Source organism: Coenobita brevimanus, chromosome 21, assembly GCF_032717465.1.
Source record: "Coenobita brevimanus isolate Jiangsu-jjx chromosome 21, ASM3271746v2, whole genome shotgun sequence".
Taxonomy (NCBI): Eukaryota; Metazoa; Arthropoda; class Malacostraca; order Decapoda; family Coenobitidae; genus Coenobita; species Coenobita brevimanus.
The window spans coordinates 15894215-15916910 of NC_136974.1; the positions used below are offsets into that span (position 1 = coordinate 15894215).

General features: G+C 41.0%; 1 protein-coding gene across 1 annotated transcript in view; it reads right to left on the reverse strand.

Annotated features, from left to right (window-relative positions):
- The window catches only part of jus (EB domain-containing julius seizure protein), a 690978-nt gene that overhangs the window by 285613 nt on the left and 382669 nt on the right, over positions 1 to 22696 (reverse strand). The window contains exon 2 of the mRNA XM_080266641.1: positions 9731 to 9775. Within this exon, the coding sequence (XP_080122767.1) occupies positions 9731 to 9775 (45 nt within the window). The remainder of the gene's footprint in view (positions 1 to 9730; positions 9776 to 22696) is intronic.

A 22696-nucleotide genomic window follows, 5' to 3' on the forward strand; every position in this document is an offset into this window, starting at 1 on the left:
TATGGAGTAGGCCTACATTATCAGGAGTTCCACTGAGTGGCAAAATTCTACTTTTACTGATCGACAGTTATATTAAGGCGTCTGGCAATAGAAAGGTAGATAGTTATATAGAAAATACGAAAATTTTTGTGGTGTGATACGATATTCGAAATAAAAGTTAACATCTCCCTCTGTCTGGAAGGGAGCTGGCTAGGGGGGGACCCATCAACCAGCCACAATTGTCTGTTCTCATTGTCTAGACATTAATTTATCTAACTGCTGCAATCCGTGAGGGTCTTCTTACCCCCAGAATACTTGAAATTAACCCAAAGGGGTAATTTACTCCTCATTACCGACCTCTGCGCTAGGGTATAGGGTGCGTTGCCGAGAATGATACCATCCTGCTTCACAGGACTGAGGTACTAATAGTAGTAGTAGTAGTAGTAATTATAATAATAATAATAATAATAATAATAATAATAATAATAGTAGTAGTAGTAGTAGTAGTAGTAGTAGTAGCAGTATTAGTAGTAGTAGTAATTATTATTATTATAATGGCCTACATATATTCTATATGTTTGCAAATTACCTCAGCCTGTTCAACTATAATTATCGATTTTCAGTCTAAATATCTACTTATATAACCCATATATATATATATATATATATATATATATATATATATGGTGAGTCAAAAGTAGCGCCCGAATACTGTTTTTATGGCTGTCAGTTGATTGTTTGTTTGTTATTTGTATTATAGTGTACAAGAATGTAGTAGCTTTCCAAACTCTCTGCAATAACCTGCAAAACAAAAACAAAAAGAATTAACTAAGAAAATTAATAATCTGCAAGACAAATATTAACAACATGACCTCCCAGAATCTGGGCGTTACTTTTCACTCACCCTGTATATATATATATATATATATATATATATATATATATATATATATATATATATATATATATATATATAAATATATATATATATATATATATATATATATATATATATATATATATATCTGTGTGTGTGTGTGTGTGTGTGTGTGTGTATGTGTGTTAATCATGATCTATATATGCTGAACCTATTTCTCTCTCTCTCTCTCTCTCTCTCTATATATATATATATATAGCCCGACCCCCTAATCCCGCAATGGGTGGCCGCAGACAAAACGCCTCCAAGTCGCTCTGTCACTCACCATTTGACTACCCTCCCCCCAACTCACTCCCCCCTCCCTCATATACCTCTCAACTCCATCCCTCCACCTCATCCTCGGTCTTCCCCTCCCTCTCCCTCCCTCCACCTCATCTACATACACCCTCTTAGTCAGTCTTTCATTCTCCATTCTTTCCACATGTCCAAACCACCTCAGTGTATTTCTCCTAATCTTCTCAACCACATCCACATCCAAACCACAACGTTCTTTCACTTCTTCATTCGTCAACTTGTCCCTCCATGTCACTCCACATGCTCCTCTCAGGTAGCTCATTTCCACTGCTCTCACTCTTGACTTGTTCCCCTCTTGCAAGGTCCACGCCTCGCTTCCATACGTCAGGGTAGGGATCACAATACTATCATGCCGTGACTTCTTAACTTCCATACTCGCCTCCCTATTTCTCATCACTGCTTTCAGTGAACCAACAACCTTCCTTCTAACTGCAAGTTCATCCATTTAGCCATCTTGAAATTCATATAAGCGGTCTACTCCACGATTACGAACCGATATTTAGTATTAGTTTCTGATTAATAATGTTTTTATTATATTTAACGGGCAATATCTGGGGGAAAATACGAAAAAGTGCACAGAATTAAGTAAAATATACATTATGAAATCACTGCTACCACCGCGCATTATATTCCAAAAAACGAACGCATATTTATTCAACAGATATGCAAACTATGAGAACTAATGGGCGGAAAATGTGAATATTATTTTTTGGTTGGGTAGTTTCATGTACGGGTGTTGTTGTGATAGGAATAACTGTTTGTGTGATTGTGTTTGTGCTTTTGTGTACTAATGATTTGTGGAGTGTGCTATATGGCTTAATTGTGTGTGTGTGTGTGTGTGTGTGTGTGTGTGTGTGTGAGAGAGAGAGAGAGAGAGAGAGAGAGAGAGAGAGAGAGAGAGAGAGAGAGAGAGAGAGAGAGAGAGAGAGAGAGAGAGAGAGCATAAAAATCTAGGCATATGAGTCACTCGGTCAATATGAGGGCGATAAATGAAGAAGCGATGAAAGGAAGGAGGTGAGAGAGAGAGAGAGAGAGAGAGAGAGAGAGAGAGAGAGAGAGAGAGAGAGAGAGAGAGACGCGGAGGGAGAAAAGGAGAGAATGAGGAAAGAGGAAGGGAGAAAGGGAAGTGATAAGAAGAGGAAGTAAATCGAAAGGGAGGGAGGAGAGGAGAGGAGGAAGAATGCGAATGTAGAGGGAAACTGAAGAAAGAGAAAAATAACTGGAGAAAAGAGCAGGGAAAGAAACAGCGGGATACAAGAGAGGGGAGGAGAGAAGGAATAAATGAGGAAACAAAAGGGGTGAGGAAGGGGAAAATGAAAAAGAAAGTAACGAGGAAGGAGCAGTTGGCATAAGAATGAGGAAGGAAGATGGGAAAGAATGACAGGTGGAATCTAAAACACACACACACACACACACACACACACACACACACACACACACACACACACACACACACTTTATTGCTTCGCATGTAGGTACAGAAAGGGGGCTGAAGTAGTTTCCGTGCAGGGCAGTACTCCCTAGGCACACAGAAAACTGGTAATAAGGAAGACCTGGGGCTCCCGTTTCATTAGTACCCACGACACAACTCCTAATCATCTTCCTCTGCTGAACTTCTTCAGTTTTTCAGTAACATATACTTTCATAAACATATTTTTCCGGCACTCTCCATCAAGCTAGAAGCATAATAGACCATACACAGTCTTTCAACATTGTCTAAAAGTATGGCTATTAACAACACAGTTTTGGAGTCCCCAGCTGAGGGGACCATACTCATCGTTATCTTCGGCCCGTGTCCTTGCGACAAGCGTTCGCCATGTCCTGTACCACTGTCTGACTCAATTTTCTCCACTTCCTGCCACAGTTACGGTCTTTCCTCCGTCATATTCTCAGCTGAGTGTCACTTCTTCTCTGGTACAAATTACATCTATTTTTCCTCTCCGAGACTCAGCTGAGTAAGGTCACTGGCAGCAGACCATATTACTGTATTCTTCTACTTTATCTTTACTCATTTAAAAGCAAAAATATTGTTTTTACGTGCATGTTAGCAAAACTGAAGTCATTCTCGTGTTCCTGAACATGAGTTATCTTAATTCTATGCACTCTGGCTTCGGCTATCCAGTCAAACTCTGACCAAATATGTCTGGGTATTGTACATATTCAGGAACTCTTCCAACAAAAGTTCTCTGACTCTCTCCCATTTGAAGTGGAACACATTTTTATCGTTTCACCTTCCTCGGAAATGTATATATTAAGTTTTCAGTGTTAACCACAACCATTAGCTTTTGCTATCATTTACTGTCTACCTGGAACAGTAACCTACATTTTTTTTTTTTACCCTAAATGAATATAAGGCAGCTTGTACGGCACTTTGCTTGTAGCCTTGATCGCCATGGATGCTTGAATCATTCATCTTTCTTTTCCATTAGACTACTTTGATTACAACCTAATTTCAGCAGCCTGGCATGTTGGTTTAGTATGGCCTGTGGATCATCACACGATGCGATGTTTTTGGTACTTAAGGTGCATTTTTTTTTTATGTAGAAAAAAGAGCCACCAAGGAAAAACGCCCGCAGTCTTGTGTGATTTTAAAAAATATCTAAGCGAAAAGAAAGGAAAAATCGATCTCCATTCGAGATGCCTGGACATAGCGCATATTATGAAATCGATGTATATGGCATTTGAAAAGACAGACTGAGGGAGACCATCCCAGAGTTGACCAATGGCATACACGAGAGACTGGGAATATCGGGAAGCTCTCAGGCAGTACTTAAAATTTTCCTTATTATTATCATTGCCTTCTTGGCAGAGAGGAATCTATGTGCATATCTGAGGTTAGTCTCTCAGACAAGGAAGCATGCATTCCTTTTTCATACCCTCAGACTAACGCCAAAAAGCCTCGCATTAAACAGCTTTAATCTAATGTTGATCACAACAAGGAAGAACCTCTCAAATGGTATAGATCCTAGCTTACTCGTGAATCACATGCACTGCATGTTCCTGCCCGGATTCGTGCTAATTTTTTCTTTGTCTTGCCAAAACTATCATCACCCGCTTTACGTGCAAAGAACATTTCAGAACAAAACTTATCCTTCATTTTGATCCCTTGCCAAAACTTCCCAGTAACTGTACTTCTTCATCTTTTCATCCTCATTTCCACAATAGCTTAGTGTTTGTTTCCTGCTGTGAAGATGTGGAACTCTTCCCAAGCTTTTACATCGAACATGACTTTAGACGATTTTAATCCTCTTCATCCATCCCCTCCTCCGGCTGAGCTCGTCACGTTTGATATAAAGAAAAACAAAAAACCCTCCCCTAACTGACCTCATCAGTAACTAGAATGGCACTTAGTAGAGCGCATACCTCCGCCAAGGCCCAACTGGCAGTTCCTATTAATTCGGTCAAGTCCTATTTGTTGCTGTACAGCAGCTGCAGAAAGACTACCCCCCTATAAAAGCATATTTAAATCCGCTAGATCCAAAATTTTATATGGATCACATTCGTAGATACTAACATCCTAAATATGCCTGATTTTTTTCATCAAGATCCATGCAATAGTCACTGAAAAATTTACGATAATGTCGAAAAACGCCCTATCTCGCAATGTTAAAGAAAGTGAAAAAAAAAAAAAAATAATCCTGGATCCGCACCTTTATCCGGATCCGCACCAAAAATTTAATGGAGTCTATTTTGGGCCAAGGCCCATTCGTCTACCAAGTTTCGTGGAAATCCGTCCAGTAGTTTTTGTGTAATCTTGCCCACAAACCACCCAACCAACCAACAAACACACGGACAGAGGTGAAAACATAACCTCCTTGAGGAAGGTAATAAGACACGCGGTCGTGGTGAAGTCCCTGCTATTGTTTTCAAGAACTGTGCTTCGGTGTCGATACCCACCTACGGCAAACTCCAGCTTTCCTGTTGTCAACTTGCTTTTTCCTGCCTCCCTAGAAGTGTTCCCTCTTCAGCCAGCCACAAAGGTTATTCACTTTCAACTCTCTTAAAAATCACCTAATTATAATAATCCCTTGTATCTGTTGTCCTTGAGTCTACCGTCATCAAGATTTTGAAGCACTTTTCTGCTCATTACATTTAGTTTTTTTACTCCAAGTACGGGTTCTGTCAAGGGTGTTCCACTGATGCTTTTATCTATATATATTTTTTTCACATTCCTGCATACCCCCTTTTCATTTTTATTTTTTTTTGCGAAACTTAAACTATTTCCTACACATATCAAATGTTTTCAACATTTTGATACAAATATCCAATTTCCAACTGTCCTTTTATGGTTTGTATATTCCCTTATGTGCCTTCATTTAGCATGTCCTTATGTCACTCCTCTTTTAAAGCTATCAGTAGCGATGTTCCAAAGGGTTTTGTGTTATTTATAAATAACCTTATGAGGTGTGCATCGAGCTCCATTTTCACAACAGTCACTGCAACAAGGGAGTAGACTGTAGCACCAGTCGAAGTGGGTGGTATTCCTCAGGTGGATTGCAAGCTGGTGACATGGAGAGCTGGAGCTTCCGTTTAACCAGCCCTCAAGACCTGTTCCTGACCATCTCCTGTTGCTGTATATATTCAGTGTTTTCATCACTTCTACTCAGTCTCACATTAATGACGTCATACATGTTGGTATGGAACAGTTCATATCCTGACAACAATTTACTAAAAGACCGGACTCCCCAGAATGGTTTGACAGCAATTTTGCTAGAGCAACAACCAGAAGTTCTTAGCATACAACTCTTAAATGAGGAAAAAACAACAGAATCCCTCAGTCAATTTAATATTGCTAGAAGCCACGCAAAAGCTGTAACATATCTCGCCAAATCATACTTTCTTCATAATTAAGCATCCAAACTATTAAATAATCCTAATGACAATAGAATATTCAAGTCACCTCTCAGTTCTTTCAATAATAACCATAACATGTCATCACTCATTCTCCCACTAAAGTCTTCAGATAGAAAAACTATAAATGTCCCTCGTGGAAAAGCTGACATTCTCGGCAATACGTTTGCCACAAATTTGGCCTTCGAGGAACTCAGTCAGAACGTTCTTGTACTAGAACTTGACTCTCCCGAATTTACTCCACTAAAGATACAGACTAAATACGTAAGATCTATCTTAGACAATTTACCAACCAACAAAGCTCCAGATCCAGATGGAATTGCTCTTATCGTTTTGATAAAATGTTCCCCAGGACTTGCTCATGTTCTAGCTAAATTACTCAGACTACGCATATGTAGTTTTTCATTCCTTAATTCCTGAAAAGGAGCCAATATCCACCCACTTTCGAAGAAAGGAAGTTCGTCTGGCCTCCCCGACTACAGACCAATAGCTATCACATCTTTTCTTGATAAAGTATTTGAGATTGTTATTAATAAGCATATTGTTAAACATCTTGAATCCAACAACTTAATCAGTGACAGACAGTATGGTTTTTGCCACGAAAGATCTACTGTTGATATACTCAGTCTCCTGACTCATACAATCCATCAGTCAATTGACCAACATGAAGAAACCCAAGCAGTAGCCCTTGATATTTCTAAAACTTTTGACGGAGTATGGCACCGTTCCCCGCTAACCAAACTCCCCTGCTATGGCCTATCAACTTTTGTTCCACCGATTTCCTCATATCTCAGCGACAGAAAAATAGTAAAAGTAGATGATGTACCCTATATTACATTTTCCACTCGATTAACGCCGGTGTGCCACAAGGGCCAGTCCTGGCTCCATGTCTATTACTAATTCATGTTAATGATCTCTTGTCTTTTACCTATAATCCCATTCACTCACATGGAGATGACTCAACGCTTCACAGTTTCTACACACTTAAATACCCATTCACAAAACTTGATACCTCTAACTCCCAACTCAGTACATCAATCTCCACAAATCACGACTTACGAGTATCTAAAATTACTGAATGGGGGCAAAATAACAACGACTTATTAACGCTAGGAAAACCAGATATCCAGTTTACTAATACACAGATATTGCCAGATTCCTATATTACCTGCAATGCAACGAATATTCGTATCTCTAAAAGTACTGAAAATTCTCGGTGATTCACTTGATACTACCCTCAGCTGGATCTCGGATATTAGAACACTTGTTCAAAACACTGCAAAGAAACTTGGATTATTGTACAAAATCCTCGACTTCTTCACTGAGGAGCAATTACCTATAATTTAAAAGAGACATGGTCATTCTCAGCTCGAATATTCGTATCACTCACCCCTGTGGGGTACACATGGAGAGGTTGCACTAAAACAACTAAACAAAATCAACAACAAGGTTATAAGAATTATTGATAATCCATCAGTTATAAAATGATTTGAACTACCTCCTCTGCAAGTACTCGTGTGATGGAAGGTTGCCTCCCTTGCATTATTCTACAGATTCTTTCATTGTAAATGCCCAGGTAAAATTACATCCACTGTGCCACCTCTCCACGCCTTCCCCCGTGCTACATAGGCATCTGGTAGCTCTCATGACTTGACTGTTACACTGCCACATTGAAGAATATCCGCCTATCAGAATTATTTTATTCCCCGATGGTTTCTCTTTGAATCACGCTTCACAGATTAGTTTCCCTCCAAACTTCAATTCATAGCAGTTACGGTCCAATTATTTCACTTTTTTTTTTTTTTTTTTAATGATTGGACACAACTGTAGTGTGGTGTATGTTTTTCTTTTTAAATTCTACATTTGATTAGTTTTTTATTCAGTTGTTAATGTTCTTAAAATATCAAAATCGCTGTATTAAACTTGGGCACACCTGACTTCTGATCTGTCTGATATCAGCCACATAAGTCGCGTTGTTTCTAGTGCCTCAGAAGCTCAAATACTTCATCACTTAACCCAGCACAGTCGTCCACATAACTATCCCTTCCATTCAGCAACCCAGAACTCGATCCTTTATCATCTCTTAATATTCTTGGTATCTAAATTTCTCGTGATTAATCTTGAACATGTTATACTCGTATTACTCAACTTTTTTTTTTTTTTTGTAAAATCGGCATCACAGAGGTTAGGCATGCTGAACCGACTCCTTACCTTCTACAACCCTACTACGCAGCAAACATTTTTTCATGGTCTTGTTCGCCCATGTGCAATACAGCCTTCAAATGTGGCGAGGTTTACTGCATACAGCACACCTCAAACAGTCAAAAGAAAACAAAAGGTTCATGACCGCCCCTCCTCTCACAGACCTTTTGCATCTGGTTCTTCACCACATTGTTGCAACTCTCTCTCTCTCTCTCTCTCTCTCTCTCTCACTCAATCACTCACTCACTCTCTCTCTCTCTCTCTCTCTCTCTCTCTCTCTCTCTCTCTCTCTCTCTCATTTGAATGTGGTTGCTGTTCCTCTGGACTCTGCTTCCATCCCTTTTCATTTCGGCGGGCACACAGAAGCTAGAGCTAGTTGCACATTCACATTTGATTTCCATTCAGCCCCCCGATGCAGGAGTAAACTGGTAGTCTCAGTCCTTCATGTACACAACTGGCCAAACACATGCATCAACCATAGCCACCAGGATCATTGGAACAAATACCACTACGTTAACTGCAACTACCATAATGAAAACTACCACTGCAGTCATCACCGTGATCTCCATCATCATAGATTTCACTGTAATACTCATAGTAACACAGTTCCATCTATTACCACATATACCATTGTCTTATCTCACACCGCAACTACCACAATCACACACCATACTAAAACTACCAGCCACACACCTTATCAGAACTACCATAATCACACACCTTACCACAACTATCACAATCATACACCTCTTACCACAACTACCACAATGCCCCTCCTCACCCTTACTACCACAATCCCACCTCTCACCACAGTAAAAAGAAAAAAATCACCCAACACTTAACGGATACCTCTCAGAAGTTCCGTGCTGGGGCGAGAAGGTTGGGGCAGAAATAGGGCGGGTTGGGTGTGAAGATGGTGGGTGGTGGGGATGGAAAGATGTACGACGCCCTGGGAAGTAGGCATTATAGTTTGCCAGTTTGAGCGAGGTGATGGTATATTTTCAAACATTCTCCAGCAACAACAATATAAACAACAACAGGGAGACAATAAGCAAGCGACGCTGTAATGGCTGTCAACTCACGATCCCGATAACAAAGCCAGACGTCTTACCAAAGTTGCCGTAGTTACATCTGTAACAACTACAACGGCCATACCACTTACCTTCACTTTTCCTACTATCCAACAAACATAACTTGTCACATCAACAACTACTACCACAAAAACAGCTAGTATCACAACAGCAATTACTACTACTACCACAGCAACCACAACTGGTACATCCACTACTACCACAATTTGTTGCTACTACCACAACAACAACTATTTCCTCAACTACAGCTACTACCACAGCAATCATTGACAACATAACTACAGCAACAACTACTACCACAACTCCAGCAACTACCACACCAACATCTACTGCCACAACTACCTAAGCAACTACTGCCACAAGTACCATTACTTACTTGTCAACCCATCGCTGGATCTTGTGGTCGCTTCCTCGGGTTGGTCTAAAACGAGGCAACCAGGTTAGTTAAAGGGTGGCTGTGTGGTTGGCGGTGGTGTGGGTTTGTGGTGTGATGTGGTGTGAGGTGAGAGAGCAAGTATAAGCGGTGTGGTCGGTAATGCGGTGCTTTGTGTTAAGGTATAGTGGTGTGTGATGGGAATGTTACGTTTTGTGGCGGTGATCTGTGGTGTGGTGGTGGTGTTATGTGCTACGGTGATTTGGTGCCACAGAGTGCCTGGGTGTGGTGTGTGGTGGTGTGGTGTGACCATGCGGTGTTGTGTGATATGGAGTGTAAGGCTGTGTGGTGGCGTTGTATGACTGTCTGGTATACTGTGCTGTGAGTGGTGGTCTGTAGTGGTGTGGTGTGACTGTGGTATAGTGAGCTGTGAGTGTGGTGTGGTGTGGTGAATAGTATAGTGTGTTAGGGAGTGGAATGGTGGTTTGGTGTGACTATGTGGTATAGTGTGTTGAGTGGTGGTGCACCCTGGTGTCGTGTGACTGTGTGGTACAGTGCAAGGTCCATTCAATGGACCTTGGTACAGCGTGTCAGGAAGCGATGGATTGTGACCGGGTGGTATCGTGTGTTGTGGGTAGTATGTGGTACTACGGTGTGATTGCGTTGTAAGGTGAGATGCAAGTGGGTGGCGTGTGATGGAATTTATAAAACACAGAGTATTGCATTGGTATCATTCTGCTGTCCACTGCTCAGTTTCATTGTCTTGCATACTGTTATCATTAAAATTTGACTGTTTACTTGGTACTGAGAGAATGAATGAGGATTTAAAATGAAAAGATAATTAGTCTTTTGTTTTTAAATCTAGACTTAGGAGTCAATAGCAGCATCAGCAAATTTGCCGACGATACGAAAATAGGGCGTATCATTAACTCGACTGACGATTGCCGTAACTTACAAAAGGACCTCGATACATTGTCCAAATGGTCTAAAACTTGGCAAATGGATTTTAACGTTGAAAAATGTAAAGTACTTAACGTAGGCAAGACCATTGGAGACACTAAATACAGCTTAGATAACAAAGAAATTAGCAAATCGGAATGCGAGAGGGATCTAGGAGTTATGGTTAGTAACGACCTGAAACCAAGGCAACAGTGTATTAATGCGAGAAATAAAGCAAATAGGGTCCTAGGATTTATTTCGAGAAGCGTGAGCAACAGGTCATCAAAAGTAATACTGCAACTTTATCTAGCGTTAGTAAGGCCACATTTAGACTACGCAGTACAATTCTGGTGTCCTTACTATAGAATGGATATTAACTCGTTAGAAAATGTACAGAGAAGAATGACAAAAATGATACATGATGTTCGGAACCTGTCATATGAAGACAGACTGAAAAGGCTAAGTCTGCACTCGCTAGAGAGGCGTAGAGTAAGGGGAGACTTAACTGAGGTGTTTACGTGGATGAAGGGTATAAATAAGGGAGATATTAGCAAGGTACTTAAAGTGAGCATACAGGATAGAACTAGAAGTAATGGTTTCAAACTAGAAAAATTCAACTTCAATAAGGAAATAGGTAGAAATTGGTTTGGTAATAGAGTAGTAGACGAATGGAATAAGCTACCTAGTAAAGTAGTTGCTGCCTCTTCCATTAAGAGTTTCAGGCATAGGCTAGATAAGCATATGACAAATAAGGGGTGGGTATAGAAAGAAAATAATCTTATAACCAATACTAATTCATATTTTTTCCTTTTCAGGTTACACAATGATAGTCTCTATTCTCCTTTCGCACTTTCCTATAAAATGTCCACGCCAGTTTTTCTATACTGCGTGTTCTTTCTGACTTTTTCCTGCCGGCTTCGGCTGAAGGGTTTGGAGGGCGGGGAAGAGCCTTCTTCTTTGTTATCCTTATCTCATTCTAGTAGTTCAGTTACTCTTCTAGGAGCTGCCTAGCATGGGCCAACCGGCCTACTGCAGTTATCCTCTCTTCTTATGTTCTTATATTCTGCAGCTCGGCATTTTGCGGATGTTGTAAAATATGTTGTCATAAAATAATAATCCATTCATCCATCCTGAAACACTTTCCTGCCCCACCAGGGGAGAATGGGCCCGGGGACAGATTACTTAGTCCAAACTTTAAGACAACAGTGACCAGTCACTGTTCCCTGACCGTCATTTTCTGATTATTATAACGTACAAAGCTATTACGGTGTTCTATGACTAATCATTACTATTACGGTACTTTAACCTTTTTAGTGTGATGGAGTCATTTATAGTTTATTCTTGTTACCACATAATTGATTTTTCTTGAAGGATTACATTTGAAACTCGAGGGGTTCACGATAGCCTTCTTTAATCTTGTCACTAAATAAATAGGCAGTGATGAAGAGAAAGTCCTCGTGTGGAAGCCGTTAATGAAGACCTAGCTTAATAACGTGGCGATTTATTTACTTTAGAAAATTCGGAGACACTCGTAATTGATCTGTGTTAAGTAATATATTTTCTGTAACCATTGTATTACGTACTGTATAAATAAAATCTGATTATGCAGTCGTTTTAAGGGTTTTAATCATAGGATCTGTGGAATAGTAGACAAATTATACAATATATGAATAATACAGCCAGGGAAAATAACTACACATTTATTCTTTAACTTCACATAAGCTCATGATTACTGGTTCAGTTTTTTTACCGTCTTGTATATCTAACAGCACTTACCGTTTGCACAAATGTTGCTCAGTTGAAATAACACACTGGGATTAGACGCAATGGCCAAACATTCCCGTAATCTTCTCCCATTCTCTCCTTCCCCTACTGCGGCTTGCTTCCCGGTTACACGATTATGGATGAATTATGCAAACATACTGAAGTCGTTATTCATTATGAGAGTATAAATCATGTCTCCCATATTTCTCTAGTGTACATCGTCCCTTAGCTTTTCCTCCTACCCTGCATGTACATCCTCTCTACTTTATTATTATCATTACTTTTTTTTTTTTCGTGGAGGCATGTTGAATTTAGAGTTTTTTTCAGTGTGTTAACACTCAAACAAAAAAACGTAAATTAGAATGGTATTCTCTAAAATATTGTATGGTTACACGGTACTTCCCAAAATATAATATAAAAACTACTGGGGTACTCAGCGGAGCGCATCTCTCAGACAAGAGCAACGTAATTTCCAAACCGCTCTTCATAATGTGTTTTCTTATCACTGATTAGGGTTTTGCAAAAAGTGTTTTCCGGATCCAGAATCTGTAATACGATCCGGATCGGTTCCAAATGCTAATCGATTGATCCCTGGGGCATGGGCTATATACCCGCCAAATATGGTCCAAATCTCTCTTTTAGTTTTTGAGTAATTCTGCTAACAGATAAAACAAACAAACAAACAGGATTGAAAACATACTCTCCTTGTCGAAGAGAACAAGAGAATAATCACTTGCATATGTGTAGTCATGGAAGACAATGCTTAGCGTGATTCCGTTCGGTTGTTTTGTTCGCACATTATAAAGTTTTACACACTGCTACGACTGGTTCTACTGTACGTACAATGCCAGCCAACAGACGATGGTATAGTCAATGTTCATACACTATGCGCCATACTGTTGAAAGAGATAATTACGGTATTCCACACGTCCGTATTCTGGTTGGCCAACGAGGCTCCGTAGCATCTCTTCCGTAATAGGTTATTTCTGAGTGTGGTGCATAAATACCATCTTGTTTTCTGTCTATGAAATCCATGTCGATATTTAAGAATATCAATATCACACTAGAGAACATTAAAGTTTTTGCATAATAAATGCTTTACTCCTCGCCTTCAGGACAACTCTAGCACTTTATTCTAGCTTAACGTCTGGCGACATTATTCACTTGGAGCCACAAGAGCCTGAAAGCGTTAAGGAAGAGTTTCTATGGCGCCTGCCGAGGTGACAAGAACAACCTACAGATAATACACAATATAGGGGTGAGCCCCACTGTCCAGAAGTAAGGAAATCGTGACTTAAATAATTCATTTACTACAATGATGTCATTAAGTTCACTCTTGCTGCTACCAGATGTTGTTATTCAGTTTATAGGAGCTCCTCTGGCCAAGTTGTAATGATGGATACATTTAACACCCCCAGTTCAGATAATCTGTCCTAAGCTGATTATAATCAAGAGACACCAGGAATACAACATGGCGTCCCCGAGCTGAAATGTTCAAGATTAGTACACGTTATACACGACATTCAGTTGCTGTCAAGTGCTTCTGTGTACCATCATTAATGAAGCCTGAGGGCAAGTACCTACGACTTCCATTGGTGTTATTCTCAGAGGGCTGATGTTCTTGGTAGGGGTCTTCGCGTGCAGCCCCACTAGCGTAGAAACACAGCGATGAGATATGAACATCGCCAATGACTGACCGAAGGAGCCTTGTTAATGCCGGGGGAGTGACTGGTGGAGCGCAGGTGTTCTGAGATGGACTGTCAGTATGATATGCTTGTCTCTGTAATGAGTCTGAAAAAGACTGATGACCTTGTCCCAAGTGTACTGAGATGGAATGACACTATAATGTTCCTGCCTTTTAGATAAAGCTCAGCAGACAGTGATATTGCTACCCAAGAAGCTTGATTATAGTCAGGTCATTCCAGTTACTTTCAGTGAAAAATAGCAGTGACATTTGGAATAGAAGAAACTATGTATAAGCCGTGCAGAGGAAGGTTGGAGGGTAGAATGTATCTGCTTTCGTTCCCTCGTGTTCCAGCCGCACCCTTGTCCTCGTCACCACTGCTAGGGTCATTACTGTCATAGGACGCAACAGAGTCAGTTGAAAAATCGTACCTGAAGACAGTGGAGTCAAAATGAGTCTGGTGGACGTGGGGAGACATGAGGCTGCGTTTGCTTTCTTTGTCAGATCCAGTCTCTCTTTATATCACCATGGAAGACCGATTTTGCTCAGCTTCGCTGTCTTTAAACTTATAAAAAGACGGCTGCAATAAGTTCAGCAGATTCTGAAATCTTCCTATTAGTCTTGCCTCATTCCTGGGACTGCATGGAGGGGAGCCTTCTTTATGCACCGTCACCTAACGAGATCTTGCTAAGCTAACCAGTAATATGGCAGAAGAGTTGGAAGAACTGTAAGCTCCCTCCATTAGCCCTGAGTCCCACACGTGTAAGAGGATTATTGACCAAAACTATACACAGAGCTTATCCTGGAAAACAGGGGAATATGGAACGATATAATAAAAGCAGAGAGCGTAGGCGAGAAGAGCATCCGGCAGCAGCGATTTCCACCAATAATTTTAGTGAATTTCTCATAAGGTCTTGTCAACATTTAAGTCTTGTAGACTGCAGGGCGTAATGGGTGAGCAATTTTCCCTTCATGGGGTAATTTGCGAGAGAAATGGTGTATTATGAATGATGATGGGCGTTAATTTTGTCGCGTCGTAAACGGAAAATGCCATGCGTGACCCATGAAATTTGTTGTTGCAAGAAAAATTACGCTTCGCTGAGCATGTCACTACAAGATTGTTAGTCCTTTCAGTACGTCGGTTTCTAATTCATTCTAGTGAGTTTCGTATGACTGTATTCGTCTTACGAGAGATTTTTTGAACTGATGGGATTAGATACAACCATCTCTGACCCTTTCTTATTGCAGGTTCTTCTCCAGTCGAATACAACAGCCTGGTGTAACCACTAATAATAAAAATATAAAGGTTTCACCCCACTGAGGAAGTTGATTTAACTGTGTGTTAAGCAGAAATGTCACCACTGAAAATTATTGCTGTATGAAAAGCTTATTACGTGGCGCTACAGATGTCACATGGTCGGGCCGACCCTAGTGTTCTAATCCTTATAAAGTCAATTAATTTTACTTAACTGAAGGTGAATTACAGGGGCCAGAGTGCTAATTCCGTCGCCAGTAGCCTTCTCATGCTCGGCATAACTCTGACATTCTACTCCTGCAAACGGCAAGTGCTTTTACTCAGCTGAAAGTGCGACATGGAGCCGGGGAATGCTAGTATTATTACCGTTCCACTGCCACCTTATGATGGGACAACTAGTACTGTATTCCAGGTAATGCCAGACTATTTAATCCACATGAATGAGTCACTGGAGCCTGAGAGTGTTAATATTTCGACCATTAACCCTCATTTGGTCGGGTAACTCGATTATGCTATTCCAGTTTGCTCGAGACGATAGTATTTAGCGCGAGTGAATAACAGAAGCCTCGACGTGAAAGACTCATGAGGAAAGTACACTGACACTGCGGAATAACCAAGGAAATGCAAGTCTTAAGCTTGAAATTTGGACAAAATTAACCATTTCAGCCCAAGGACGTCTTTTTTTTTTCACTATAGTTAAAGTGCTCATGGTTTTCTTCAACTTAGGAAAATGGCGAACATAAGGAAATAATAAATACGATATATTTCCTTCAATAAAAGGACACTCTAGAGGCCTGATTAAAGCTTCTGTTGGCAGCAAGCCTTAATTATAGATGAATTTCCATTTTTCTTTCTTTTTTTTCAATAACAGTAGGAAAGCAGCCTCCTTTACTGTACTTAGCCAGTGCTCGTGGTATTGTTGAGTTATATCTTCAAGTACGAGCAACCTAGCTCGGGGGAGGCGGTGGCTGAATCGGTAGAGAGGCGGCCTGCAGTCCCGATGGACCCAGGTTCGAATCCCGGCTGGGGCAGGGAACAGTTTAAGGATTTGAATTTCATAAAAAGCAGACTTTCCTGATCTACCAAATGACCCGCCGACATGTAAAAATACCCCCGCTAATACCAAGACACCAATCCTGTCTGAGACAGCTTTATCATGTATTAAGTATGGACGGAGGGCGTTAGCGCCGAAATGATGACACGTGGAGGTGTGTGGTAGGTAAGAAGACTGCTAGGCCTCGGGTAACGGACTGTTTAACCTATGCCCATAGTCGAACGCATTAAAAGAAAAAGTTCGATTGAAGTTTGACCCTCTTCCTATTAATGGATCCGAATCGGTCTGACAATGGATATTTTTCACTGCACACAATCCTTTATGTGTATATTCTCCCACTGGAACAACTGACGCCAGTGTGAGATCAAGACACCTAAACCCTCTGATGGTGGCCACGTGGTCTGTTCCAGTGAACACCACATGTGTTTATTCGTCTGAGGACGAGTCAAAGGATCGCTGCGATGGTTCATCATGATACCATTAAACGTCTCATGGTCGGGATAACAGTTGTGTTAGTCCAACAACACCAGACGATTTTGCACAACTGAAAGTGTCATAGAAGCTAGGGAGAGTAAATACTTGTACCATTAACCCTCTTATTATCGGGACAACTCTAGTACATTATTCTAGTAAAACTAAACTCTATTACTGAGTGAGTCATAGGAGTCTAAAAGGTTACTGATACCATTAACTTTCTTATGATGAGAGTAACTCAGGCATTGTATTCCAACCAACACCAGACGATTTCAATAAGGTAGTCATGCAATCCTGTGAGGGCAGTATTGATCTTAAACCGCCAACGTTCGCTGGCATTTCTCGGAATCAATAAACACCACTCACCACACTACTAAATCTGTGCCTGTACATGTTCATTACTGTGCAGCACAACAGTAAAATGTACACAGACACCCCCACCCTCTACTACACGACAGTCATAGTGCATAAGTAATTCAGGCTGGCCGGGGGGAGGGGGGGGGGTCGGATATATAGGTCTTGCAAAAATACTGCAATTGTTATGGTCATGCAATGGAGAGTTTGTTGACATCACAACGCCTTTCTCTTGGTTGGTCACAGGGAGGCGAAAAATGGCTCATTTTACAGTATCTTCAAGATGAATTTGATCCCTTAGCAGCTTACGCTACGGCTCCTCGTCCTTACGATGTCGCTTCTTTTGACTAGCACCAATAGAGGTGGAGATGGCACCTTTCGACTAGATTAAAGTAGATCTGAGTTTTTGCCTGGAGAAATAGTAAACCATTTTTAAGAAAACTCAGAAAAGTAGATAACTGCAATAGACTGACAATTTTGTTTTTTTATGTGTCCGACTCTAGGCAAAGGCTTCAGGGCCCATATCTCGGGGGCAGTAGCCTATCCCAAGGCCCAGTAGTCCTCCTACACCTCCACATGTCACCACTTCGGCACTAACACCACCGTCCATATCGAATGCATGCTAGGCCTGTCTCATACAGGAACTGGCATTAGGGGGGGGTGTTTTTATGAAGCATTGGTGCGTCTTACGATAGATCAGTGAAGTTTGTTTTAACGAAATTCAAATCCTCAAACTGTTCCTTGCCTTGCTAATTCTGTACATTTTTTTCCTTCGTATCATACGAACCCCATGAGATCGATGGCGTCTTTTTCATTTTTCTTCTTGTGACCTCCAGACGAGTTGACTGAACTTTGCAGAATCGTTTGGTAATGAAGGGGTTATCTCCTCCACTGCGGTAACATTTTATTCTGCTTGTCACTGCTGTCACATGATTTAGCTCAGTTTATTTATTTATTTATTTTTTTCGAAATAGTGGGGGTACATACAGGTTTCACAGACTCATTCACCAGCAGTGGCCTCCCCTAAGTTGAATGATATCGCTCGGTGGTAGCGATAATACACCGAAAGGCGATGTCATCGTGGTGAAGGGTTAATAGGTTAGTGTGAATCTTTGGAATTACAAACACATTTGCGAACTGTTCCTAGTCTGCAAACTTTATTTGCTTCCGCAATGTTTTGTATTATAACATTAAATGAAGAGCAGTGAGAGCACAATTATATGAGACATATACTTAACCCCTTCATTACCACGACGCCTTCTTACGTTGGTTTAATTAAAGTCAGTTGTTTAACACACTTTTGGAGAACCCATCGTAGTGAAAATGTTAATGAACGCTGTGTCTAAATCCTCCAGTTTGAACAATCCCACTCAAAGCTGAATATGACCCCCCTTCCTAGAGACAGTAAAAATGAAATGAATAATACACATTATCGTAGGTAAGAGGTAAGCGAGCTGTTGGCAGATATTCTCGGCTGTTAATATTTCTCCAAAGCACCATTATTCCTGGAAACGATGTTTGTGGATTTTAGTACGCTTGAGTTGCGATAACAGCTTTTTGTCCGTCTGCCCGTTTGTCTGTTCGCGCTCCACCGGCTGCAGTTAATGACCGAACTGGACGAATGTGGTGTTAAATGAATCCTGTCCACCTGACGGCGTGTCCTCGTCGGAGCTGCCGACACGCCCAGAGCACCGCTAAAAAAAAAAAAAAAAAAAGGATAAGAGGCATGGCATTGGTATCACTTATCACTGGAAAGGACGTTCAAATTGCAGCGACTTATGCCCTGGCCAGAATTTTGATACAGCCCACTACACACTGGCACACCGAAAAAATACAGTGTTTATAAATAGACGTGTGTCGCGAACCCATTAGGTGGTGCAGGCAGGCAGTGAGGTAGGTCAGGAGGCAGGTAGTTAGGCAGGCAGTGGAAGTAGGTAGTTAGATAGGCAGGATGGTAGGCAGGTAAGTAGGCAGGCAGGGAGGTAGGTAGGTAGGCAGGCAGGTAGGCAAACATGGAGGTGGGTAGGGTGTAGGCAAAGAGGGGGAAAGAGATGTAGGTATGTAGAGGGGTAGGTACGCAGGAAAGAATGTACGGAGTCGAGGAGGCAGGGAAGTAGCCAGGGTGGTGGGTAGGGAGGGAGGTATGTAAGCAGAAAGGCACACTGGAAGGTAGGTAGGTTGGTAGGAGGGATGTAGGCTGGGAGATAGGTAGGGTGGTATGCAGGAAGGCAGTAAGCTGAGATATAGGTAGACAGGAACACAGGTAGGGAGTCGGATGGGTAGGCATGTAGGTAGGTGAGGAGGCAGGAAGACAGGGGTGGATCAAATACTGATTTTTTAGAGGTAAAATACAAATACAAATACTTGTGACATTATGATGCAAAAATACAAATACAAATACAAATACTTTTTCTTCTGGGAGCCAAAATACAATTACAAATACAAATACAATGAAAATGTGTTTAAATACAATTCAAATACAAATACAATTGTATGTGATCCACCCCTGGTGATAGTACAGGGAAACTCAAGAGCTCTCAGGACTCGGGAGTCACGGCTGCACGTCTGCCCAGATGCACGTTGACTCTCGATCTGAGCCTGTGATCTAACTCAGCGAGTCAAAGTGGCGTGGCATTTAAATTCGATATATAAATACAAATACAAAATACTTTTTCTTCTGGTGCCAAAATACAATTAAAAATACAAATACATTGAAAATGTATTTAAATACAATTCAGATACAAATACAATTGTATTTGATCCACCCCTGCAGGAAGACAGGCAGGGAGTTGGATGAGCAGGCAAGTAGGTTGGTGGGGAGGCAGGAAGACAGGCAGGGAGCAGTATGGATAAGCAGGCAGGCAAGTGGAGAGGCAGGAAGACAGGAAGGAAAATAAGGAAATAACTATGGAGGCAGGTAATAAGGGAGGTAAGCAAGGTGGTACAATAGGTAGGATGGGAAGAAGGTAGGGAAGTAGAAAAAGCAAAGAAGTGTAAGTTAATTCTCCATATGGTAATGAAATAATTTGCCGCTTAACATCTCCCCGTTAAAGGATCACATTGTTTAACAGAGCGGCAGCAAAACCTGTCATTACTGTTTAACAAGGAATCATTTGCACACGGCAAGGATTATACAAGATTTCGTCTTCGGAACCTTAGCGAGGCAACACGCAGCTAGTATTTCGTCTATTATACTTGTTTAAGTAATAATATTATATGAGAGGGAACTTAACACTCTCAGGTTCCTATGAATCTCATTTTACTATAATCGTCTGTCTTTAAATGGAACATAATTATATACTAAGAGCTTGTCACGAATCAATTCGCGACATTTCCCTTTTGTGAGAAGCCACGAACTATTAGTGGAAAACTCACTGTGTATCGCTCAGCTAACCGATTCTCCCTCCACTTCGGGGTATACTTTCCAAAACATTCGTCACTGTTTTCAAAAGTGACCGATTTAATGCACTTCACTAAGTGCTGTACTGAGCGATACTATTGTTCTTTATTGTTCGCCTCTGCTTCCCTCAACCGTTAGCCACGCCTTCTTCCAGTGGCCTGTGCATCCTGCTTATACATTATTTGAATTCAGTCCAGTTGTTGCTGCGACGGAGAGAGGTCCTGTGCCAGCAGTGTGAGGTCAGCTAGTACCCAAACTCCACAGTTCTTCAGTACTTCCATCCTAGTTCAGCTTGGGTGATACGCAGCATTCATCGACTATAGTATTTCCTTCTTGTATTTCCCTAGTCATAAGAGTTTAATTAAGGTGTTTTTTCCTAGGCGTAAGTATTTAGCTATTGCGTGAGTGAGTGAGTGCGTCTCATTTAATTTGATTTGAATTGTAACGTTAAATTTATTTTTTGTAATTAATAAATTTAACAGTTCCTTTCTTGAGCTCAATGTAAAGTAAAATCTTGTTTCATTTCTCCATAATTAAGCTTATTTTCCATATAGCTCCTAGCTTGCATAAACGTTTGCTTTCATAACTGGTACTTAGACCAGTCTTGTTGTATTAACTTAAAATCCGTTGTGCCAGATAGGAGCTAATGCATCAGCAAGAACCTGATGTTATTATTATTAGTATTATTTATTGTCAGGGGTGATGTAACTTTCTCCAGAGGCTAACAGTACAGTAATTCAGCAATTGTGAGTAATTAGTCTCTGCTGTGTACTGTTGAGAAAGTTTATAAATTCTCGATCTTAGAGAATCGTAGCAAGTCAGCGTAAAGTAATCGTTGCTTGATGTAGCAAGACAATCATTGTCTCTGCTCTTCAATATTATTGAATATTATTATCAATTTAAATAATATTTAAAGCTTTTATTTCAAAATTACCGTGATATATATATAAAAACCCCGTGACAATTGGCGACCTCGCCAGGATATTAACTCCTAGCTATAAAGCTACTCACAAGATAGTGCTCACTCATTCATATTTAGGTATTTACAATTAAAGTTTATAGGCACAAGTTTACTGGTGTTTACCGTTAATTTAGCATTAACTCTAGTTCTTGGTAACGCCAGACGATTTTATTCGCTCCTGGGAAGTCGGCATACCCATTGTGTTTATTATTGAGTCTTCCCAGTCATTTACATTTTTGATTTATTCTTTGCCAGTTAACTAGATAAGACTGGTCACCACTAGCTTGTGTTTGTATTCTTTATTTGTATTATTAGCATTCGTTTGCAAAGCAGTCAGTGCTCAGTTTCGTTTGCTTAATAAATTAGCGCCATGGCAGCCAGTGCTTATGTACAGGAAGCCAAAGATATGGGTCTCACTGACCCAGAGAAAATACAGAGTTACGTTCTCTCACGGTTCAATTACGAGCAAGAACGTGAGAAAGACGCTCGTGAACGTGAGCGAGAACAGCGCGAATATGAGCGAGAACAGCGCGAATATGAGCGAGAACAGCGCGAATATGAGCGAGAACAGCGTGAACACGAACAAAAACAACGCGAGCTCGAGTTAGAAAAAGAGCGACAACAGCGCGAACACGAGCTAGTACAAGAGCGAGAACAGCGCGAATACGAGCGTGAACAACGAGACAGAGAACGAGAACACGAACGTGCCGAGCGAGAAGCACGCGAGAGACATGAACTTGAAGTGCTGAAGCTCAAGCGAGATTCCTTGGCTTCAGACACGTCTGCTGCAGTTGGTCCAAGCTCCACGAGCGTTTTCCCTGCACATGTCCTGGCTACCCCACGCATCAAGCTTCCTTCATATAAGGAAAGCGAGCGAATCGAGCCGTACATAGCTCGTTTTGAGGACATGGCAGACATGTATCAACTGGATGAGGCAGCTAAGCGGCTTCAGTTTCTTAGCCTATTTGAGGGGCCTGCCCTCGATATTCTCCACAGAATTCGTGGAGACAATCTCACATATGAGATGATGAAAGCTGCACTCATTAAGGCGTATGGTCTCACAGTAGACGACGCCAAAGTTCAG